We start from the raw sequence: 27,959 nt of genomic DNA on the forward strand, positions 1-27,959 counted from the left end.
TGTATATTATGATAAGCCATTAAAAATAGCTAATTTATTGGATTACACTGTTTTATTTTATCTTAAAACCTATACACCCATTAGTGGCAATCATGGTTGTAACTATAATCTTGGCGTCAACGTCATCTTTATCAGTTCTCATCTGGCACGTTTTAGTACGGTATATAAAAATATAATTGAACCGTAAGTAACGTCGAATTTTAGTCGTGAGTTATTTGTGTATAACGGCTTTATGAATTTTTACTACAATAATGTTTATTTCAATAATATAATTTTATTTTGAAATTGCCATATTAAAATTTGTTTTAAAACACAAATGTATATATGAACAAACGACTCACGTTATAAAAACTATAAATGAAAATAGTCAAAATTCAAAAATTCAGTACCATAAAAAATTTAAGCATATATTTCAGTTTAAGAAAAGCTATATTTCATGTATAATTCACCTCTGCTGTATAGGTAATCAATATGTATATAAATGCAATGGTATCTGCTCCTTTAAGCCGTAGATTGTGTCGGAATAAAAAGTTATAAATTTTCTTATTGTCTGAAATAGATAATAATACAAATGTTGTTGTATTAAGTTAAATCCAATTTATTAGACATTAGCGTGGCTTAAAAAAAAGTGTGAATAAGAAAACAGGACATTTTATCAACAGCTCAAACCCAAATTACTTAATCACATTAGAAATTGGGAATTTCAGCTTCGTATATTAGGATTGAATAAACAAAAGATTAATAGGAAACAAAGAACTATTTTTTCAAGAAAATGGTAGAACGGATGACCGGATGGAGTACAATCAATTGGAGTATTAGTTATAACTTATAAGTTAATCCTCAAAATATAAACAAAAAGTATGGACGTATCGTACAACGTTCCGTATAACCGACACACACCAAAATGGTTGAGGATGATGACAAAACAACAATTATAATCGAAGAGTATGTAAAAACTTCAACCAACAGTAAGTTTTTTATTGTTTAATATTAACACACATATCCCACGTTACTATACATTAACATATAATTTTCATTTGAATGATTATTTTACATCGTATATATTTTAATTCATTGAGTTATTCGAACAGCGAGTATGGACATAGAACAAACTATTTTTATATCACTTAAAACATACTTGTCGCATCATTTTACTATCCAGCCAATTATATCAACAGTTATATTCAAGCCTTCAAATTTAAGTACTCGCTAGCATATTAATATACCTATTTTAAATTTCACATTGCATGTTTATCATATTACTGTTGTTATATAACACTGTTAATTATATAATGATTTTAAAATTATTCCAAATAATATTAATTAAGTAGAATCATCAACAGTGCATACAAAATACGTTGATTCACACTAAATTAAATATGATTAAATTAGTACCCACAATAATTTATTAAAGAATATTAAATTACATAAATTAATTTAATATTTAATAAAAACTCAACACACATTAAATCAAGTAATTAATGTCTGGATATCCGAATACAATTTTTTGGATAGAAATTAGTACCTAACCCAGGGGCTCCATTTGGGGTATCGCAGTGTATACATTGGTGGCCCTATTTTTTCCTAAAACGTATTGGCCTGCCTTAATTTTATACTGTGCCAGTACAGCTAAAATGTAATAAATAAACTATAATAATAGTTTTTAAAAAATATTTTATAAATAATATATTTTTTTAATCTTTATTGTAGTTAATATTTTTTGATAGTTGTAAGATTATAATCAATGGATCAAAATTAAAAAATATATTTATCTGTCTTATTAGCTTCTTAAGATTGTGAGATAAATATAAATTATTAAAAATTTCTAAAAATCAATCTTACGTTATTCATTTTACTAATTATTTAAAAATTCTTGATTTCAAACTTCAAATAATTTAATGATACAAATAACTGCATGCTAATAGCTTACATGGATTTTTTTTTTATAATATATTGCTTACAGCTTTATTTGTATAATCAAAAATTTGATTTAAATGAATGATAATAGTCATTATTACTCATTATAAATTGAGGTTCTTAAGTTAAATGTATGAATTATATTTATAGACAGTAACAGTATAATCAAGATTCAAAGTAAGAGGGTGTAGGCTGGTTGTGAGACTTCTACAAATAGGCTAAAATATACAAAGAATGTCGCACGCTCTATCTTTTAAGACAGTAATAAATTTCAATAGTTTTACTATGTTCTGATATGGTGGACAAATTTGGCCTGCTTAATAATTTGGCAGCCCTATTTTAAAACTGAATTGGCGCCCCTGACCTAACCGGTTTTTAAATACAGTCCTGAACGTATTAATAATTAATATTCAGAGTACCTATATTCGTATTAGTTATTATTACTATGGTAACTCGAATTTTAATAGTTTCTTAAGAGATTATGTTTTCATGTCAAAGAACCTTATTGTTAGAATTCACAATATTAAAAATAAGTTTAATTGTATTAGAAGTTAATCCTATATGATTAACTATAAGTTAATATTCATCAGCAACAATATTATGTATTTTGTTTTGTATAAGTATATGTTAACGGTGTTCAACTTACCAAGTCTTAATTATTTTAACACTCGAAAGTAGTGACACAGAACACATCTCAATTAATGTACAAGTGGACAAATATAGAAATATATCTGACTAGAGCAAGTAATCGCACTAAATCGATTCAAATCGAATTGCATTACATATATCGGTAGCGGGGAACCAAACATCAAACCCGATCCTAACAAGACATCTTTGCAATCACGATAATATAATATCTCAGAAAACACCAGTTACAACCAATATAAGAGCATTAAGAACATAATATATATATACATGTCACGCTCAGTAATAAACAGTAGTAGAATAATAATACGCACACACGCCAGCAATAGCGAAAAAAAACCACTAAACGGTCTCAATGACCACAAACACTACGTACGTGGATGTCCATATAGTCTATAGTTTATTGTTATGCTCTATATAATATATTTCATCGATTAACACGTGCTACATACCAACTGCAGACACTGTACATTATATTTCTAAAGGATCAAAATCGCTGAACATATACGGGTTGTCCCTTCATATTCGTTAATGACGGATATTTGACCCTCATGCACTCATCTCGTCTTACATACATTTTGTCTCCTTATTTTGCTACATTGCTGCATATAAAACTGTATATTTATTCATCACTTTGGATAATTTACCTGAGTATACGCTCTGAAATGTGTTAATAGTAAATTGTTCATCTACTTATTTGTTATTATCAATATATGTGTGCAATTATGTATTTTTTTTTTAATTGAACGAGAACAATTGAATGTTATAACAAATAATAGATATACGCATTGAAACCTAATGGAAAATTTAATATGGAACAAAAATATAAAAAATTATATATCATAACTATAATATGCGTATTATTTTATAGACGATTGAAATACTCGTATAATCTATGATGAAAATGTATGATTAACCTATACATTGTTAAGTTAATTTAGGATATATTTTAAAAGTGATTTTTCGTTAATATTCTCCATTCTAACATAATATCATACATTGTAAAATATATTGAAACAACTTCCAAAGTCGGCCCATCAAAATATCAATAGGTCACGTCAAAAGTTATGAAAGTTCGCTGATAAAGTAGTTAGAAAATATCTGTAGCCGAAGGTAAATCAATCATTCTGATTATAATTGAATTATGAAGCAACTAAAATAATACAATTTGATATAATATTATATTTTATTATTATTTTTTTTTTTTTGTTAAACGTCCTTTAAAACTTTCAGATTAACCTTCAGCTTTTGGATCAATGTAGAACGCTAGTCAGCTTAAATTCAATATCGCAGAACATTCATTAATACATTTCAAAAAATTTTCAATTATTCGAGCGATTTATTAAAATTATTTAATTTTTATTATTAATCTAAATATTTTTTTTTTTATCTACATTAACATTAATATTTAATTACAAAATATTAAAATATTATTACAGGCAAGCAAAATCATACATTTATAACAAAATTGTTAAAATATGTTTATTATCTCATGATAATAAGATATTTAATTTGTTATAATATTTTATAATATTTTATTTCATGAATTATACAATTTTTGTATATAATTTTAAATGTTATAGATTATGTAATATTAAAATTATTATTATTATTTGAAAAGCTGAGTACAAAATATAATATTGCCAAGAATCAATAAAATAATATAACAATTTTAATGTTAAATACGAACTTTAGCAATTCTAATTAACATTTAATTTAGATCGGAAATAATTATGAGAAACTTATGACTTCTTAACTAAGTATCAAGTTACATGGGTTATTATTTTGTCACTGATATAGACTGTAAGTAACTTGAATTTACTACAAATAAATTTACTTCAATAACCTTTAAATAATTGATAAAAGATATTTTCAAACTGAATATATAAGATCCAAAGCATTTACTAAAGTTTTAAAACTTAGAATCTAAGCTTACTAAATCTAACCTAAACTTATTATTATTATCATCTTGTTATAATGAAATTTAAATATTTTCGACTATTATCTAAAAATTATATCTTATTATACTTATTCAAAAATCTATGATATAGAATATCTCAATTTCCAAATACCTACAATCAATATTATAAGCATTTATTTTTATCTGATAATTGTTTAAATTTAAAATTTTTATAATACACAGGATACTAAAATGTTTTGCTACATTTTATAATGCTTACCAATCCCTTAAGTTAGGTTTTTTTTTTTTTTTATAAATCATCAATAAATATTTGCTTTTTGTTTACTTTATTCATATAGAACTTTTACAATTCTAAATATTATATACTTTCGATTGCTTCAGTTCATGATAATTTGTAACCAGACCATTTAATACATTTCCATCCATTTTATTTTACAAATCACGATTTATGACTGTACATTTCCTTTGAAATGTTGAAAGCTGCTTTTGTTTTGGACAATATTAGCACGCACGGTCAAAAACACGCTGTACGCAGCCAAGTATGGTATAATATTTTACACGACCGGCGAAAGGTTAGAATTAGGTCACTCATTTGCCAAGAGCAAAAAATGTTAATGACAGCATTTTCAATTTATTTTTACTATGAATAAACATAATAATACCTAATGCATTCAAATAATTAATGATATAAATATTATTACAATAGTGAACGAAACATCAAACACAATGTTATTTTACCTTATAAATAAAAATAATACTATATTAATCAATTTAAAATTGTTTAATTAAATATCTTTTTTATTAAAATATTGAAACAATAATGGTATCAGTATTATTGGAATACATAAATCTCTTTTCAACCTAATTAGTTAATTAATATAATAAATAATGATATAAAACAAATTTAAGTTAAGTGGTAAATGTGTATACTTGTAATATATCTGAACAAATTTTTGACGAGACTATGGCTTAAAATATTATATTTATTTTTAGGTATTATAATACATACTATATAATAATAAATATACATAAATTATCGTTTGGTATTGATTTATAAGTCAATACCGACGTCGAGAAAACAAGCGTATAGAACATTGGCAGTATAAATATATATTTTAATACATACTCTTAATATTTTGAAGAATTTATTGTGAATGGAAAATATGTAATTGCAAAAAGTTTCAATTATTTAGGTTTATTTATTTTTTTAATAATTATAAAAATAAAACAATTTCGTAAGGTACTAGTGTTTTGTAAATAATATGCACTCGTATTTAAGATTTTCCACATTTTACCCTCTTTTCCATTTCTTTTTCATTAAGTACTAATAAATACTAACTAGATCTAACTTTATACTAAAATCTATCCTTGAAATTAAAGTCTGAAGGATTTCTTACTTATTCAAAAATTGACGTCAGATGCACACATTAAAAAAATACCATAATTATTATGGAATCAATATTCTGTTCATTTTTAAGGTTAAAATATAAAATAATAATTGAATTAATATCTATTTTACAGAAAATATTTTTTTAGGTACAGTTTTTATTTAATTATTAATAATATAATATTAATACATGGTATATTAATATAAAATAAAACAAATTTTTGAAGACATTATCTCTACTATCGTTCATTAATAATTTTAAATTATCAATCTAAACAATATAATGAATTTATATCATGAAAAAATAAATTGAAAATTTAATTACTCTGAGAACTAATCAGATTATTTAATACTACGATAAGTACTTATTATTATTTAATACATAAGAAATTAAATTCATAATATACAAATTTAAATAAAAAATATAATAAAAAGGATAACTAAAAAACTTTACTTTATCAAATGACGCGTAAATAATATAAAATAACGTCTAACAAAAACACCACACATAAATAAAATGTATAAAAAAAAGAAATGAAGATAACAATTACATATTCGACCTAATTCTTTCAAGAAATTTAGCTTTGCAATAAAGACATCGGTTACCTACTTAATTTTGTTACTATCTGTTGAATTATGTATTTCAATCAACAGAAGATTAATCAAATGTTTTTAAATAATAACTTTATAGCTGAAACTGAACACAGATATACCTTTATTTTACGTTTAGTTCAATGCAATACCTTAATTTTTTTTTTTAAGTACTATATCTTCAAAGTAATATTATTATTCTTTTTAAATATATAATTTGGTACATTTATGTATTAATTGATCCATAACTTTAAAATATATTAAAAACTTCTTAAATTTCTGTAAAATAATACTACGAATAAATTCTCAGTATCTCGTCTATCGTTTTATGAATATTTCATGGAATGATATTACAAAGTACTTGTCTAAAAATGATGGAAATAAAACATAGTTTATTTTAATCTATTATACTGATACAATAGATAATACTATAGTTTATTTTATAATTAAATAGCTACATGCACTCTAAACAATTACATACGCACCGTAATCGTTAAACTAATTTAAGTCATTATCACCGTAGATCATTAGTTCGTAATATTTGACACTGCTTTTATGATTTTTAGAAAATATTAATCAATAATTATAATTAATCATAAACACATAGTGTAACAAATACCTGACAGTATTAATAAAATATTTTTTGGACAACATCACCACAGAATATTTTCATAATCGTTGATGATAAGACACATTTCTTAACTATTAATATTATTCAATAGAATATTGAAAATTATTTAAAACCTTGGGTTGAATTAATTAATTTGTAATAGTAAAACAATGCATCGTAATAATGTTTGATCTAAATAAAGTAATAATGCAAATTAAAATAATTAAAGCTAGTACCTACTCCAAAATATTACAGTCATTTTTTTAACAGTAAAAATAACATTTTAACAATTCAAAAATATTGCCAGAAATTTTGTAACGTAAAAAATTATATAACTTGAAAATTAGAAATAAAATATATCAAGTTTTTTAATTTTAATAAAAATAACTGTAATTTATAATAATTGAAATGTAATTTATTTTATATTATTTTATATACAATTATTACTTTGAATGTATATTGTATACCCATTACTTTAACTAATAAATGTTGGTAGAACAAAGATTATTTTCAAGTATAATTTGTATGAGTTTTTTATTTGAAAATTACGGAAAATGATTTTTTTTAACAAATTAGAAAAATTTAATATAATAATATATACTATTTATTAAAATATTTTTCTCAAAAAAAAAATTAAAGAAATTGTTGCAATAATTGTTGCATTGTTATGTTGTTTGATAATGAAATAATCAATAATAAAAATTGTATTTTATTAGTTTTAAATTATAGATAGACAAATATTTTATTTATTTATAATTAAAATGATATAAATATAATTTATACGTCATGTATAATAAAAAATATAAAGTTGTTATTTTAGTTTCTCTACCGAGGACTTCTTTTAGAAACCATCCATATTCAGACTATCTATGATCAAAGAAGACGTTCATTTCTATTTTGGAAAAATCCTTTAGTTTCAAAAATATTTTATCGTTACTCGTAGTATCGTACCATAAATCAATTATTTATTAACAAATTCAATTAATTTAATTAAAGCCAATAGCTCTACATATTTCGATTACACAAGGTTTATTAGGAATCTATTATTATGTTTTTTTTTTTTCTTAATCAGCTATGAATATAATATCTTAAAAATTGTAGGTCTATAATTTCTAAAGGTATACTTTTAAGGTAGTCATTTAATACGTTTCTTAAGCATTAACTCTAGAAACCATAAAAGTTAAAAGATAAAAATATGAAATTATTTTGCCCAGCTCAGAATCTAATATATATATTTAAAATTGATTGTATTGAATATAATAAAGTAGTTAAACTATGATATGTATTTATATTTAATATCTTCAATTTTATTAGAAATAACTTTAAATCTCAAACTTTGAATTATGGTTCTTTGCAGAAAATTTGATCTAGTTGTTGATCTGTAGATTAAAAGTAAAATAAAAATAATCAGGTCAAAATATATTCTAATTATCTAAATCTTAATTCAAAAGCATGTTTTAGATTCTAACGCCAAGTGAAAAGTATTTGATTTGTTGTGTGTGTGTCTATTGTCAGATTTTGGAATATAAATGTTTTTCCAATCATCTGATAATAAATTTGTTCTAATAGGTACAAAAAAAAAATATTCATTGAAACTTGTAATTTACTTTAACAAATTTAATTTATAATAGACTCAATTGAAATTTTTGATTTTTTTCAATTTATATTTATACGAAGTTTATTTATAATTCAATATACTTGAAAATTTAACAACAGTTTCTCTGTACGTTTTTCTTGTAAAAAATTTAAAATATCAAAAATATTTCCGTATATATTTGAAGTTAAAATATTAATAAAAATATTCATTTTTATCTTATTTTTGGTGATTTTGACAATATTTATCATAGAAACTTAATACTTTTTAAAATATATTAACTAAACAATTCTAAAAATTTTAAATAATTATTTTTCATACCATAAATAGTGTTGTATTTAAACCATGAAATTTTAAATTTTAAAAAAAACATTATGTTGAATAACTTCTATGGAACTGATATATGTATACTCGTGGACAATTACATATAGTAATCAATTTGTAATTTGTTCAAAAACCAAAGCCCAACATTTCTCCCATATCTTATATTGAAAGGATATTAATAAAAACTTCAGAAGTTAATGTTTTATCGTATCTAGAAATCACTTTTTCTTCATATAACTCCATTTTATCGTTGGCACTTGTGCACAATATTAATTAAACAATAAACATTGCCAAGTTCCACCAAAATTCTATGCTAGTATAGAGAGTATTAAGAGAAATTCGCTCAACTATTATGAAACCTCGCTCTAACCCTATTGCTATATCAGTATCCACTTATCCTGCAGGTGTTATATAATATAATTTGTTTATTATCCAACTTTTGAGACAAATACTTAATTTAATAATTCCCCAAGTAGAAATTACAAAGTTCATTTAAAAAAACACAAACACATTAATATATATATAATATATTTGTTTTATAGTTTCAAAAAAAAATGCATTAAATTATATGATTTCTTTATTTAATTATTATAATTTAATACATTTTTATGTATATATGTACGTATATTACATAAAATAGTTAAATGATATAAACCTACCACTGTTGTGCTCAATGCTTTAGAATTTAAAAAATTATTTTTGCTGAGAACTAAATAATACAGATTAAATTAAAATACACTAGGAAGGTACTGACTAGTCACTAATTTTTTTTTTTAATCTAATGTAATTTTTACTTAATATTACTTAGAGAAAATTAGCAAATTTCAATATTTTCATAATTTATAATTTATTTTAATTTTTAAAAATTATTTTATTTATACATTTTAATATCAGGACATCTAGTATCAAAAGAAAAAATATATAATTTACTATGAAATGCTAACTAAATTTGAAGATTGGTGTACAATCATGGGAGTTATAGTTAAAAGCAATAAAACAATTATCATCATCAAATTCGATTAAATTACGATGCTTAGTCAATCTCAATTTATTTGTAAACTTTAATCATTTTATTTCATATTGTTCAAATTTCAAATGCTTAGAAAAATAGTTTTACTTTATTATTTTTACAAAATAACATGAAGTATTACATGTTGTGTTTTAAAAATAAATTTTAGCTACCAAATTAATATGAGTATATTAAAATTATTAAAAAAAACTATATATATTATCATATTTTGATTATTAAAACTATTTAAATATACATAAATATCTACTTTTGTACTGTTTAAATCAATAATATAGTTAATAATTAAAAATAATATTAAATGAATACCTTCGTAAAACAAATTCAATTTTTTTTTTTATTATTTTCATTTACTTATATAAAAAATAAGAAAAAAAAACAGCAGAGAAAAAACCAAAAATGTTCAAAGTATGTTTATTATCATATCCATTATGTATTTTTATTGTATATCCCATAATTTTAATATGATTTCCGTTATTAAAATTAATTATAATCACGCTATTAAAAGTTTTAATTATATAAACTTTTTTATTAATAAATCTATATCCATACTTATTACCTGTTGCTTTATTTATTTTTTAATTGATTTTATTTATTTTCATTACATACAAACTTTGTTGACAATGTAGGAATTTATTATAATTTTAATTGCTTAACTAAAATAAAGTCAATTTCATTTTTTAAATTTTCTGTTAAAAAATAGTTTTCAAATTTTATTAATAAACAATATGTATAAATAATTAATTTAAGGATGAAAACTGCATATAACGGATTATATTTAAATATTTTTGTATAATTTATTATTTAAAAAAATCATAAATATCTGAGAATAGTATTTTGTATATATAACAAGAATATACGTAATGGTGAAAAATATTAAGTTAAAATGTATACAAACAAATAACTAAAATTTTAATTATTCAAAGTAATATTAAAACAATTTCTCTGAGATATTTCCATACTTGATTTACAGAATTCCAAAATTAAAATTAATTGTAAAACAATTTTAAAAAGGTCTGCACTGACTGCACTCCACAGAGTAAAGTACAAATTAATTTTGAATTCATAAAAAAAATAAAAAATTATCTAGTATTTTAACGAGTAGAAAATATCTTGTATCAAATGGTCACATTGCTCTATTATCTGGTACACTTAACAACAACATTCTACATAATCTATATAATTATTTTTATGTTGTGATATTTTGCATTTTTTGAAAATGTAAAAAATACTTTAACATATTTATTTATATAATATTTTTATTGAATATCAACGTACTATAGAATAATTTGGATATTTAATAGTGTTATAAATAGTTAAGAATATTAATCTAAATATTTTGAATTTCCGTTGTGTATAGAAAATAAAAATATACGTAATAAGACAATTACAAAAATCCACGATTTATAGTTTTCAAATTCCAACAAAAGAAGCAAAATCTTCATTTTTATTTTTAATAGGTATCCAGTTTTATCTAATTTGAACTGAATAATATAATATTTCTATTAAAAAAAAAAATTTTGTACGCTAAGTATTTTAGATTTTTTTTTAATGGTAGTCAAAAAACTTATGAGCTTTTCTAGTTTTATTTTTATATTATTAGAAAAGTAGATATGGGTATTTTTATTTTTACCCCCTACAAAAACGTATTATTTTTTAAATTTATCAAAAATATCATCTAAATTGTATTTTACAAATATTAGAATTAACAAATAATTATGTATAACTACGTTAAAATATATTTGTCTTACATCCAGTCTCATGAAATAATTACACTACCAATATTATAAAATTGAAAGTTTTACAGATGCGTGTGAAAAAGTTTCAAAAGTCACTTAAGAAAATGAGATATGATTTTCTTCAGCAGAAAGGTATAATTTTCATATAGTTATCTTAAGAAGCTAAGCTTATAGTTTAGACATTATTAATGATTGTTTTAATACCAAATGGCCTTAAATACTGAATTAATTTTGATTGAATGTCCGTGCAGTTCAAATTAGTGAACTGCTAATTTTTCAATTTGACACATCTGCAAGGTTGATAAATTATTTTATATATTTCATGCATTTTAAAATACTAGTAAACCAAGAACTTCTGAAATTTTAATTTAAAGTTCAAACTTGATACATATAAAGTACATTAAAACATTTTTAAATGTTAATATTACTATTTACACGTTGGAAATCCCTAGCAAATATTTGGAGTACCTAATTAGAATAATGAACGATTTACGGCACACAGATAACTACATTTCAAAGTTCAGAAAGAGCCGAACAAATTGAGTCATGATTACAATAACAGAGTGATGAAAGTTCTGCAAAACTATTTTATACTGACATGTGCCAAGTGGTAAAAAAGTATGAAACGCTGTATTATTACCTTCAAAATAGTTCATCATTTTATGATGAGTTTTCTTGTTAGTTTCCCGAATAACCAAATTTAATTTAGCTAATTTAAAGATAAATTTGGACAATTTTATCAAGTTTTATAAACTCCAAAGAAAATAATTGAATATTTAAAGTATCTTTATGCTAATTTAAACTATAAATATCAGTAGACAATAACAATATAATTTTTTTTAAATGTCATACCAGATATTTTTTTTTTTTTTACTGAAATCATTTTTTTTTTACCAATAATTAAGAATATACGTCATAAAAAATGACGGCATGCATTATGAATAATAATTTATATATTTTTATCATACGTAAAATTCACAATGTTACTTATTTATTTACTTATCTATTTTACGTTTTTAATATAAAATAAAATATATCATACAAAAAATACATATAAACGATGAATGAATAATTGAATAATATTTATCCTCTAAATATTTTGCAACATAATAATGAACTAAAGTAAATATATAGAGATATGCCTACATTATTGTTTGTTTCGGAAAAAATGAAGGTAGGTTACAACGGACGTATTTGATATATTTATTTATTAATACCAAAATGTGTATAAGAGAGTAATAAGACTATAAGTATATTGATTATCATAGCTTTCATAATAATGAACAACCAATATACGTATACACTAAAATGTATAAATAAATGGATGTAATATGCGTATGTAAAAGTTCCGGACATAGTCTTGCGGGATTTCGGCCTCAAATTATCGTCATAAATTTTAATTTACGGCTTACCCAGATATTTTTTTGGTACAAGTTTTTTTTTTTACGATACAGTCACTAGAGTTACATAAATTCTCTTGAGAAGCTAGGGAATCCGTGACGTTGGTTAATATTTTTTTTTCCAGTGAAAAGGGTGGATAAACTACCAAAAAGCAATCTGTTATGAACTGGCTACATTTGTTTCAACCATGCGTAACCAAACTTCATATGTAATAAAAGCTTTTCTGAATCCTTGACATTTCAAATATCATTTAAAAATAATACAATTGTTTTAAATTATTAACTTATAACCCTGAAAAGAAATATATCATAACATAATAGAATATGTAACAACGATATATTTTTGTATGCCTATTCATCAATGAATAATACACAATGCATTTGAAAAATTCCATATAAAATTATTATGAGCTGATAAAAAGTTGAACGTGAACCAGGCTAGTGAAATGTTGACAATTATTATCAACACAAAAATAACTTTTATAAATGTAAGTAGTTCAATTTATTTTCAATTGAATGTATAGCAATGTATTGTTTGGAAGTATATTAATATAATATACTAAGCCGTAATTATATACAATTATAAAATATACGGACATTCAAACATGACAATCATATTTTTTGAACTGTAGTTAATGTTTTATATTATCTGATTATATTTTACTATAGGAGATGGATTGTAAAATATATAACATCAATAAACGTTATTTGATGTTGTAAAAATATAAAAAGTATTACTCGTAACGAATAAAATTCAATAATAGTTTTAAAATCGTCGATGAGTAATAATATATATTAATAAACCTATCTATAACTATCTTAATAAAACTTGAGTACACAATATGCACTAAACATACGACGTACAAAGGTTTTACTCTAATTTTAACGATTTTCAATGGATACAATTCATGAGAAACAAAAAAATAAAATAAAGTTGACGTATATCATATTATAGTGCAAATAATAGGTTTTATCATGACTTGTCTGTCTTACTTGAATACCTAGTTCTTTGTTAAATCTTTGACCCTTAGTGCAAGAATACCGTGAGTGCAGGTAGGGCTTCTTGGTAGGAATTTTCGGCGTAAGACTGAACTGCACGTCGCAAAAAAAGATAAAAATTCTAAAGAAAATACAAACGTCGTTAGATTTTTGTGTTTATTTGTGTGGGTTACAGAGCTACCATACTATTTTAAATGGCATGCCAATAAATGTTCAGTTCTCTGACACGAGATAAATGGCAAATTTCCCAACGGGTTCTTCAAAGGAAGCGCGGTGGTGTGTCTGTGTTAAAAGCTTTTCCAGAAAACGAAAAAAAAATGTGACGATACAGATCGAAATAACTGCGAAACGAATAATCGATTTCCTATTAGACAGCTTACACGCCAAACGATAAAGACTTGTCAATTTTTTTTCTGTTCTTCTCTAATATAGACTATTTAACATATATCACAATTCTATTGAATATTATAAAAGTCAACAGGGCTTTGGTATTGTCGAAGTTCATATCAATTTAAATTTTGACGACAAACAGAGAGTATAATAATAATAATAGTTGATTTGATATAAGTATACGTTCTATCTTTGTATCCTATCATATTATCTATAATTTTTAATCACATCATTTTGTCTTATCGTTTTGTTTTTAAAACTTAAAACAGTAATATTATTTTACGTTTATCGCGCGGTATCGTATTAAAAACAATACAGTAGTGTTACGTGATGAAAACGATTTATTATTATACGCCACAGCTGGTGGACCATTAGGCTACGACGACTAGCTGGAAAACATCAGTTAATCGCGCGCGACGAGGGTTGAGTGATTGGGTGCCCTTGTGGGTTGAACGGTTTTTCGTGCTCAGTGTAGTTGTCAACTGTATACGATTTCCCACTGTGTCATGACATTTTTTTAATGGTTTGCCTCGGTAAATTTGTTTTTTCTCTGATCCCACCTTTTTTTTTTGTATATATAAATTAATTCTACGCGAGAATTCACCTGTTGCACATCGTGAAATTGTGTTGCACCATCGTAAATAATGTTCGTATTAATAATAGTGATATTTATATACCTATTATACTTACAATATACTCAGAATAACCACAATTTAAAGAACCAGAACAAATACTATCACTAAGTATAATTTTATTGTAGTATAATAAAAATCATTATAGGTATATTGTATCAATAATAATAAAAAAAATTAAAAATATATTTTCACGATTTCTTATTTCAATATTAAAAATATTATTCAAATCTATTTTAATTAATAATTAATGTAATTACATCGGTCGTACTACGTTAAACTTGTTTTCTACACAAACTTGTAGTCATAAAAAAATATAATAATAAACAATATAAAAAAATGCTGTAAAGCAGTAAGTTGTTGAGTGTAGGTACCTCGTTATTATAGTAAGTCACTGTAATGTACCTATGTGTTAAATTTGAATTAACGATTAATCATTTCACGTAAAAAACGATTCTGAGAAAACATGGTCTATTAGTTCATTATATCATCAAGTCAATTTTATGACATCTAGGTATATAATATTACTATTGATGTAATTTAGTTTAGTATTAGTAATACGGTAGACTGAATTAATTTTTGCCAATAATATTGAAAGACCCCATGAATAATATAATTGAATAATTACAACAAAAAAACTATAATCGTTATTCTTGGTTTAAATATCTAATTTTATCTAAATGTTATCTTGAAATTACTATAAAAAAACTGTGATCATATATTTTTTTTAATATATTTCAACTTTAAACTAGTTTTGAGTAAAAATGTCTATTTTTCATTAATTATTTATTTATTTTGAAAAATACTTAGAATTGTCAATTTTGAATTCTCAAAAGTACCAAATAGATCCAATTTCCTTCCTATCAGAAACCACACTCAACATGGAACATTGATGTATTTTTATACTATATTTCGTGTATACAGACATAAAACAAAACACATCATTGTAAAACCAATATATCTATTGCTCCGCTCAGAATCTAAAAACAAGTATGGTATAAAATATCTATATAAATGATAGATGTATATCAGCATGTCACACATACATAAATAAGATGACATACAAATACTGCTATATACAGTATAGAATTGAAGTACAAATAATATGAACAAATATGTGCTGGTTGAATTATTTTCACATAAACTGAATCAATAAAGTGGCTACCACATCAATAACTTACATGGTAGTACGCGCGCGTGTATACGTAAACGATTAGCATTACGAAATTGAATAGCAAATTAGCCTGCACGAATAGTATATACTATATATATAAATAAACATAAATGTACAACTTCATCAGGAATAAATAACAATATACAATATAACCATTATTGAAATGTTTGTTCAGGTATATTAAAATAGTTGCATTTAACTGATAAGTAACATGGTTCAACGATTGACAAAGCGGAACATAACTAAACATCATACTAAAATTCGGTGAAATAGATTACTAACCACAACACTAAGGCTTTTGTCATTAATCTATATTCCATGTAAAAACTAGGATAGTAGTCGATAGCTGTAAGTGAAAAAAAATTAAACTGACATAGTTCACGTTTAATTCATATTAATGAATATCTATTAAGTATTAAATTATTATCCACAGGATAGTAACTAAAAATAAACAGCATATAATATCATAAACATTTTTTAATTTACATATTTTAATGTATTTATAGGCGATTTTCAATTCTCAAAAGACGTTTATAAAACTTGTAAGTTCTAAAATTATTTTTATATTACTCCAAAACCCAATGACTGACAAACAAAATACACATTTTAGCACCAGCATGTTGAATCCTTACTAGCATACAAGATTGAAAATAAATGTTTACGAATTTTTTTGTCGAAAAATGAAAACCGTTTTTTAAAGTTAAAATATAAATAAATATTATATTCATTATAAGCGATATTTAAACTTTAGTTCCTAAGTAAAAGTATGAATGTATTAGTTTTACATTTTATGTGGTTTATTTTTTTGTTTGTCTCAGTAATAATTTTCTGAGAAGTAAAAATGCTTCAATCTTAATTTTTGAGAACGATCTCTTGAAAAAATAGATATTGTTCGTATTCTAAAGAGGTTATAAGAGTAAAAATATTTAGTAATTTTCAAATTGCCTAATCGATAAAAACTAAAAAACAAATAACTGGAATATTAGTAATAGAATTGTTTATTTTATTGTAATTCAAAAATATATTAACGTAAACAGGGTGGCCCGTGAGGTTAATATATTTATAATTTGCATTTTCTAAAAATCATATAATATGGAAAATATGTCGAGTTTTATTCTTATTTTTATAGAAATTTGAAATAAAAAAGATTGACAATTAAATACATATACATTTCCTCAAAAATATTGTTCTTACAGTAATTAAAAAAATATTAAATAACACTTGAAAAATGTATCCATTAAATACATATTATCCAGTAGTAACCTGATATGTTAGCACATGTTGCAATCAAACTTAGATTTATATTGAAAGTACTCTTTCTAAACACATTTGAAAAAAAATGTTTTTTCATATTATTTTAATGTTTTTTTTTCTTAAAATGTAAATAATAAATATAAAATTAATAAAGATAAAAATAATAATAGGAATAAAAGAGATCGAACAGTTTTGATTTTCTCACATTACCCCAGTATATGTCAACTAAAATTATTATTATAATCATAAAATCACATTCACAAAATAATATAATAACTTTGAGAGGAACTTTTTACAGCATTGTTATTATTTATAATATAATATTATTTAATATAATATAATATAATATATTATTATTTAATGTAAATAATGTATTACTAAAAAAAAGTTAAAGAGCAAACACGTTTAAAATATAGTAATAGGTACGCAAAACATAAACAATATTAAACTAATAATCAAAAGTTAACTTGACAGGATATAGAAAACAGAAATAATAATTGACAGTCGTTATGAATTATGACACAACCACCTCAGTGCAGGGTAGACAGTATGCGGAAGAGAGTGAATTATAGTGAAAGAACTATCGTTTTCATCTTAGTGATATCACTGATATCAGTAAAAAAAATATTATAGATAATAATATGTGAAAACTTGTATTTTAAGATAATTTAAATTATTTATAAAATATATTTTCCTTTGATATAACATTAGTTTATGATTCATCATAGTTTATTTAGCTTAAAATACAAGGTTAAAATAAATAATATTTACAATCTTTACAATTTCCGTAGGTATTTCTATTTAAATTGTATATTAACTTTTAAGACCATTAAATTTCAAATAAAAATAACATTTTTAAATCAAATTTAAAATAATAAAATTAATATTTGTAGATTCTGGTAGCAATATGTATATAGTTCAAAAATAGCTAATGTGGTTTTTGTGTTTTAATTAATTTATAGAACTTTTAATTTGATGAATTATTATTGTTTTATTTACTGGTGTTTAAATGCAACACCATAATTCAAGAATACATTTACAAAATACAAGATTATATAATTTGAATTAAAAGTTTTAATTTAAAGCAAATTGAAAATGTTGCTGTTGGGTCAGCTTGACATTTTCAAGCACATTTCAACGCCCATAAAACTCTGGACCCAGCTATGTTAAAAAAAAGAAGTGAGAAAGAAAAAGGAGATGCAAAGAGAGAGAAAGCTACAAATATTGTCATTGGACAGAAACATTTTCCTGAACCCGGACGTCCGGGGTGGGTTTTTATTTTTCATAATTTCTTTATTATTATTTTTTTATATTATTCTTCAGTCTATTTTTTCGAACTCCTGTAGCTTCTCATATCATTTGACTTTATGAATACCGTGTGTTAATATTTAAATTAAATTCTAAAACGGAATTTTCAGGGAATTCCGGGATCATCCAATTACATTAGTTTGTACGTTGTTACCGGACTGCAGACAAAAGCTCAGCGGTTTTTCCCTTCATTTCTCTGAAACACCGTCATCAATCTTGTTCATCCCCGTTGTCGCGGACTTATGTGCACACAAAAACCACTCCGGGAGCCGTTTTCCGGATGTCCCGACAGAATTTAAGAAATGGGATTATAATGTCATTATTTTCACGCCTTGACGGGCAACAATATTAAAACAAGTGTATGGAATTCTATAAACGTTTCTTCTCCATCTTTTCTACCCCCCCCCCCCCCACCACATGCGACTTCGTGTGTCTGTATATCAACCCAATGTCATGGACTTAATTATACAACAGTGGACTTAATCAGGTTTTTGAACGCTGAGAATAATATAAATATCTACATTGTATCAACTTATTTCATTAGAATAAATTGGAAAAGACAAATGTAACATCAAGTACCTATATTTTTTTTATTTTTAATACAGGTGAAATCACTTTATTGTGTTTAGTAGGTATATTGTATTTCTAATAATTGAGTAAGTCGTTATTACGGATGTGTTAAATTATAATTTACTACATACGTCATTGCATACAAAAAACGATTCCGAATGAAGATATCGTAGCAGCCTATAATATTACTATCTATCGAAATAGATTTTATAATTATTTTATTTTACAATTAATAATTCCTTTACTACTAGTAATATAGAGTTTGAACTAATTTTCAATAATTAATAGTTAATAGTTATATATTGTAAGTACAAAATAATACAAATTTGAAAATTATATCATTTATTATAACTAATTTTTATTAAGTCATGAGTTAATACTGGTAAATGTTCATGGTGTAATCGTTATTTTTTGTTTAAAATTTTAAATATCAAATTTCATAAAAATTTAAACTCGAAAAAATTTTGCTTTATATATGTTTTTGATATATTATGTTTTCAGTTGATTTAAGAAGAACACCTTACAGGAACGTTTTATAATATGTTAAAGGCTCAGCTATTAACATAAATACAAAATTATGAATTTTAAAATAATAAATTAAATAAATAAGTTTTATTTTTTTTAAATGTATAAATATCTCCAAACTACTTCCCCTCGCCATATCTAAAAATACGCTAGTGACGTTATCTCTTGAGTTTATAATTCTACAAACTTTGAAAGGTACTATCAATGGGTAGTTTTTGTCGTCAAGTTAAGATCTATTGTTTTATTTTTGTTTATAAATGTAAGCAATAATCATATTTATTTATTGTGTTATTTTTAGATACTGATTGCAAGTTTTCTAAGTAAAAAAAAAATGTATAGATAATAAATTTTAAAAAAAACTCTCACGTATCTACATAATATTTTAAAACAAATATATTCATACCACTGCTCACAATCTTAAATATATAAACTGGACATGTACACCTGTCCTTCCTAAATCAATTATTTAATTTAACTTACGTTAGTAAAAAATAATATATCTTGATTAGTTAATAGTTTATTAATATAACACATTTAAAATAAACTATACTATGATTATAATTAAAAAAATAAGTATGTAAACTATATTTAAGTTATCGGAATAACTATGTATTATAATAAATTTATTTTCAAAGTTAATTTTACTATGAAATAATTTTTTTAAACTATTCATGTATTTTTATTAAGTTTATTTTTTATTGGATAATATAAATAATAAACCAAAAGTTTTTTAATTTTTATTATAACTATATGTATTTTTAAGGTGAATTTTTGAACATTGTTTTTTTTCTTTCTTGTGAAATCATTTTTTTCTTTGTAGGTACCCATGATGGAAAATATGTTACTTCTTGATATGAATTTACAGTTTGGGATTTCGATTTATTTTTTTATGAATTCCAACTGACATATGAATTGTCTTTTAATGTAGGTATATATAAATAATATATATATATATATATATATATATATATATATATATATATATATATATATATACGTGTGTATCTGTACATTTCTTTTAAACTTGTTAGTCCATATACAGTATACAAATTGAATAAGGAAATTTAATATAGAGTTTCACTATAAAAAATAATATAAATAAACCAAATGTTACCACGTTCGAAGTTTATTCGAAAAGAATCTACTTGGTCACTATCAATATTAAAATTATATAAAACATAAGCGTTAGCAATAACTTAAAAATCAAATACAGCTATTGGTTACTAAAATAAATTATTATCAATTATCATTCTTATTTCTTTATTTTTCATTTCTCATATATATTATTATATTATTATTATATATATTGAATTTATATAAATGTAGACATCTTAGGTAGATAATTATTAATGCATATAGTTAAATGATTTATATTACCTGAGGATCAAGTTTTAGACGAGAATGGTATTTTTCATCAACGTAAATTGATCTTTTGTGTACGTGTTGATGTTCAAACAGATAAAATTCATTAAGGCTCCCAATCTGTAACAAAATAGTTAAGTACACAAAATATTATATTTTATAAAAATGTTAAATAATTATTCTTAGAACACTTTCAGAGAACGTTTTAGCTGCGTGAATTCTTCCATCTTACTGACGAATTTGTCAGAAAAATATATTACGTATAAAGACTAAAATGCTGATTTTATTTGATATTTTAATTTAAAACCAATATAATACGAGTATTTTAATGTTTACAAAAAAATTACAATTTTAAAATGAGCATATCCAGTTTTAAAACTAAAATGTAAAAATTGAACATATAATAATATTATTATATATTTTAGTTAATTCATGAATTAGAATACAATTATAAGAGAGGTACAGACATTTAAAAGAAATGTGTGTGCCTGAAGATTTAAATGTCATATTGTCTATTACATAACTAATAAGAAGTGGTAGTTAAAATAATTTCTTTGAGGAGAAGAACTTCTAATCCCGCATCCGCACTAAATTGAAGTATTGCTTTAAGCTATATAACAATTTATCGAAAAACCAACTGACTTTAAAGAATTATACTGGCCATAAAATGAGTTATGTTTTGCAGAATTTTAAAGCAACATGATTGGTTACAATGTGATTGTTAATTCTTACCATAAATAAACTTATTAGAATTTAAATAATTGTTATACTAATTGGTAGTGCTAATTTATGTATATAAAATGATTTTTAATCAAATAACTAAAATCATTTTTGTTATTTGATATTGTTTTACAACTTTGGATTGCTTAGTTTAAGTATTCCAATTTATTAATTGTAAATATAATATAGAGTCGTAAAATCGTAAAATGTAATCAACGAAATAATAATAATAACTATTATTTAGGAAATAACTGTAAAATCAGAAATAGATTTTTCAATGGATTAACATTTTTCTTCATGAGAATATTATAACAGATAACAATATAAAATATAGATACTATATTTATCAATTACGCATAAAAATTTTTTCGATTATTTGGATTTTCATATTATATAACATAATATAATTTATAATTTAAATAAAAACCGATTATTATAGAGTAAAAAAATTTTTCTAAATGAAAATATTTATAACTTTTTTTTAAATAGCCATGTATTTTATGGAGATACTATTGAAGGTTTGAGTGGATAAAAGTATTAGTGACATTTTTCCAAAAATGTTCACCTTTATCTATGTGACATAGTAACAAGCATACTATATTGTAATTATCAACTTTGTGTCTGTATATTTCTAAAAAGAATAATTCCGATTTAATATAATAAATCAGTGGATGTAATTAATTAAATATTTTGCAATATTAGGTATTTATAATATAAATCTTCCAGCCATTCAATAATAATTGGGTATTTTCCGAAATATATTACATTATACCATTATTACCACTCAACCCTTTAATTAGTTTTTAATACTATAATTCAAAACTATTTTAGAATTACTCAATTAATTATATATACATTTCTTTCCAAACAAAAGAACCACAGAAAAATAATTTGAGCACTTTTACATTTTTATCCTCTATAAAGTATTTAAAAAATGTTAAGGAATTAATAAAAAATAAATAATATATTGAAATATGTATACTCATTGTTTTTAATAATAATTTGTAAAAAGGGATAGAGTAACTACTATACTGTATATAGGTTTCGATTACGCCACTTGATTGATAAGTCACTGTAATGTATATTGTATGTGTTAAATTTTAAATCAATGCTAAGTTATTATATTATACAAGACAGAGGCGTGGTCAAGATTTTTTTAAGGGAAGAACTAAATACTTTTAACTTGAATTATTGAAAATCAAAAACAAAACAAAACAAAAATACTGATTACATATTAACGTTGATTTGCTGTTAACGTATTTACTATTTTAAATAATTAAAATTTGTAAGACAATTTCCATATTTAAATTTAAATATTGCAAAACAATATAAAAAATACGGCCAATGGGGGAGGCTATTATAGCTCCTTTAGCCCCCCCCCCCTTGGGTACGCCACTGATACAAGACATGATTCTAAGTAGAGATGTTCCGAGTACCCGGCAATTACTCGATGGCCTAGTACTCGATATCATATTTAAGACTCGGCTCTTACCCGGTACCCGTCGTAATATTAAATTTTTACCCGTCTCTTACTCGGTAGACTCGGTAAAAAGATTCGCTCACACGACAGTACGACACAAATAATTTTCGCAATGCAATATTTTTCCTTATCGGAATAGCAAAGTGGCTGTTTATCGATAAATCTATTTTTAATTATTTCCTTATGAGGTACTATGAATTTGGGGGAAATACAACTGTGAGCAAGCTATGTACATGTCAGAAATGACCGGTTAATAAATTATTAGATAATAATCTAGCCTCAGAATGCTGAATAGCTTTTATTTGTTCACCATAATATAAATAAATTTTAAAATAATTTTTTTATTGTATTATAATAATATTATTAATTATTACTGACGGGTACCTAATAATACCTATAATAAATTTATTTGTTTTATTTTTTATATTTTATGTTAAAACTCAATACTCAATAGTGTTTCTTTCTATGTTTGGCTAAGTAGTATATTATAATTTCTTAACTAATAATTATTAACTATTATTTATTAAATACCCAATAGTCAAAACTAAGTGTTTAAAAAAAAAATTTTACTCGGCCAGTACTCGGTACTTGGTTTATAACAAATTATCTACCAGGAACATCTCTAATTCTAATCTAAGATGGTCTCTGAGTTTCCATTGCAAAGTAATTTTATTTTTTATATTAATATATTATACTTTTTAAATTTTAATCTATTCTTCTAAAAAATTATTTTATTAATTTTTAATTTCTAAAATAACAACTTATTATGTATTACAATGTCAAAGCTATTTAAACTAACGAAATATTAATTAACATTTTAAAACAAAAATTGTAACAAATATAAAACAAAAAAAAAATAAAAATATCTTAAATTATCTTGTAAATTCTATTATGAATATTAAGTGAAAATCTCAATTCCACAGTAAGTTATTCATTTTTAAGTTTACCTTAAAAACTATATTTATTTTGTCAAAATTTCGCGTAAAAATTCCCATTGTTCTTTAATTTTTGTTTTGTTCATAGTTTTCCTAATTATATTTAAAATTAACAAGCATTTTTTACATTTACCCCCCACAATCTCCACAAAAAAGTACCAATTGGATCCAAATTTTATCAGAAACTATTCTTAAAGTTTGAAATCGAAATATTTATACTACCTACTCTAAAGGATAATAAATGATAACAAACACGGCAAAAAAGATAAAAAAAATAAAAACACCCATAACTGTATAATTAATTAATTCATCGCTTTACTAAAAGTCTATAATGTTTATTAATGCTATAGGTACTTATAAATTATTTGTTTACATTATTTGGCCTGCTCGATAAATATATTTTAAAATTAAACAAAAAAATAATTTTAAATAATTAACTTTCTCTCTAAAATTATAAAATTAATTGTTTTGATATTTTCCTTCCGATACAGTTCTCATATAAATCTCTTTATAAATAAAATGTTATAATATTTAGACTTAAATGAGTTAATGTTTTAACTGTACATTGCAGTTAAATGATTATGCATACAATATAATGGATATCTAAGCTTTAATTCTACAATATTGATCTTTAATATCGTCGATCATTGTCAAAAACCGTATCAGTGGCAAACAAACTTTTTACAATTTAGATTTTCATAGAATACTTTTGGTATCAGAAACAAAATATATGACCCAAATGTAAACTTTTTTCATTTTCGAATTTGAAACCGTAACACATATATTACATATTTACATAAGTCTATTGCATAAGCTTATTATAAAATTCCCATATTTCATTGACACGGCTAGATTAATAGATTTTGAGAAATTAATAGCAAAAACCTGATTGGGTTTAAAAGTCTTACTTTTCACCAACTAGCATAAATATGTTATTACTTTTTATATTAAACAATAGTTAAAAATAAATAAATATTGTATTTCAAAAATAGTTTTGAGGAATTTCATTATAGATTAATATAATATTTTATTTATAGTGTTTTTTTTCAAACTAATAGTCAACTAGTAAATGACACAACATAATCATTTAAGTAACAGTTTACACATTTTTAACACAAGAATTATTTATCAACTATTTTAATTTTAACAAATTTAATAAAAATGTATTTAGATAAATTTAATAATAAACAGATTTATTGCTACTTAGCAATATAAAAAGATTTCCAATCTACAAATGGCCAAATTGAAATCATACCAGATAGTTATCAGGATATTCAATTCATATATACCACTATAAACAACTATTTTCTTTTAAAATCCAATAATAAAATTTTAATATGAGAAATGAGCTAATATCAATAATAAAACTCACTAAGTTTTATTAAATCAATATTCAAACTTTTATTCCAAAATTTAGCTTATTTTAAATAGAACTAAATACAATTTTGGTTGTATTAAAAATAAGATTTATAAGCCTGAGAGTATGAAACAGAACAATTTCATGGGAATTAAGATACTTCTTACCTTAGTATTTTATTGATTTATATTTGATATTTTTACTTTTATAATACATATAGATTTTTAATTTACAAATGTAATTTAAAATAGAACGTTTCTACTAAAGTCTATTTAGTTTATAGAAAAAATGTTCTTAAAATATACTTAAAATAACATCATTTTATTATTTTGGAATTCAAACAGCAATGGTGAACACAAAATATTTTCAAAATTTACTTTTAATATCCACGTCAGTTGAATCCAATAAAAGTGTAATTTCATTACATCTCAGTTCAAAAGCATTGTCTTATTGGTACCCAAGGGAGAAAAGAAAAATAATGATATAAAATAAAAACTACTTTGAACATTTCACACGAATAAATATTAGTCTCGTTCTTACCAATATAATACAATTTAATAACAATATTATTGTTAAGTTGAAAAAAAAAATAAAAAAAAAAATATGTTTATTAATTTTGGTAAATATTGACATACTTATATAAAATGATTAAAATAATTCTTTAAAACGAAGAGTCGAAGATGACGGGATTTTTATGAGTTTACGCTTTACAATTGTTTTTTGGTATCTCATGTTGCCGCCGTGGTTTATTTATACCTACAAAATTATTATTATATCTGTTTAAAATGTAATGTATACTAGTCAAATCGCAGTACATTTATTTTCTTAAAATAAATACAAGAAATATAAAAACATAATAAATATTTAAATCATTGTTCTTTTTATAATAATATACTAAACGTTATCATCTTAATACATAAATTTAAAAAAAATAATATAATGACCTACACAAAATTCAGATAATTTTTTATTATTATAGACTAACTACAATGAACTTTCCATAAATTATATTTCACTTTGATCTTAGCCAATAGGAAAATAAATAATGATAAATTATACTTAAAACATATTTTTATGTAAAATTAATTAAATTAATTATTTATTTATTTCGCAATACAATGTTTAGGGATTACCTTACATAAACATTGAGATGTGCATACATTTTAATGTTTTCACAATACGTACATTGAATGTAGAGTTGGTAATACTAATTAATCATATATTTTGGCGATCAATATTTTCAATGTATAGAATATACTGTTAAGTCAGATATAATACAAAATAAAGTTTTTTCAATTTAAATGTATAAAATGTACAGCCTACAACCGAAATCGAAAAACAAAATATACGACTGAAAGTATAAACTTTTTTCATTTTAGTATTCGTCGTTCTAAAGTATACACAATACAACACAACCTTTAAATTCTTCACGCAATATATTTATATTTATATACACATTGATACATAGTAGACGATTTTCACTCGATCAATAATATTTTGATGAACAAAGTTTAACTTTAGATAAAATTATATTTTTAGGGTCCATATTTTCATATTTTTTTTCGTTTACTATCAAATAAGCATAATTATACCATTTTGTAGTTTAAAACATATGGCATTTATTAGTATGACATTTCAATTTCTTAATTTAATTTAAATTACTTAATAAAACAAAAAAACCGTGTTTTTTAATTGAGTACAATATAAAATCATTCAACAATAATTTTAATGCAATAAAATGCTAATGACTCATGTTACTATTATAGAACTAGGTAATCAACAATAGAAATGAAAATTATTAAAATACTTTTTCATAGGTTGTAACGATCTGCAAAAATGTATTGCGATTTTTTTTTCAATTATGTATTTACAATTTTTGTAATCATTAGTACATCGTATGATTTTACATTTTTTTTAAATATTAGTATGAATTACAATTTTAACTATGCAATATGTATATTATCTTTTTAAATGTATTTTATTACCTATGTGTTTTTTTTCATTCTAAATAAATAAGCAAATATAATAGTTTATATTATAATCTGTAAAATAAAAAAATATGTATATTTAAGAATTTGTATATCGTAATGAAAGGTAC

General features: G+C 23.1%; 2 protein-coding genes across 5 annotated transcripts in view; one reads left to right on the plus strand and one right to left on the minus strand.

Annotated features, from left to right (window-relative positions):
- The window catches only part of LOC132923052 (aquaporin AQPAe.a), a 478,481-nt gene that overhangs the window by 370,549 nt on the left and 79,973 nt on the right, over positions 1 to 27,959 (plus strand). The window lies entirely within an intron of this gene.
- LOC132923046 (uncharacterized) overlaps positions 1 to 27,959 on the minus strand; it is a 107,694-nt gene that overhangs the window by 66,478 nt on the left and 13,257 nt on the right. For all 3 annotated transcript variants that reach the window (XM_060986843.1, XM_060986844.1, XM_060986842.1), the window contains exon 2: positions 21,385 to 21,489. In XM_060986843.1, coding sequence (XP_060842826.1) covers positions 21,385 to 21,489 — 105 coding nt within the window. The remainder of the gene's footprint in view (positions 1 to 21,384; positions 21,490 to 27,959) is intronic.

Source organism: Rhopalosiphum padi, chromosome 2, assembly GCF_020882245.1.
Source record: "Rhopalosiphum padi isolate XX-2018 chromosome 2, ASM2088224v1, whole genome shotgun sequence".
Lineage (NCBI taxonomy): Eukaryota > Metazoa > Arthropoda > Insecta > Hemiptera > Aphididae > Rhopalosiphum > Rhopalosiphum padi.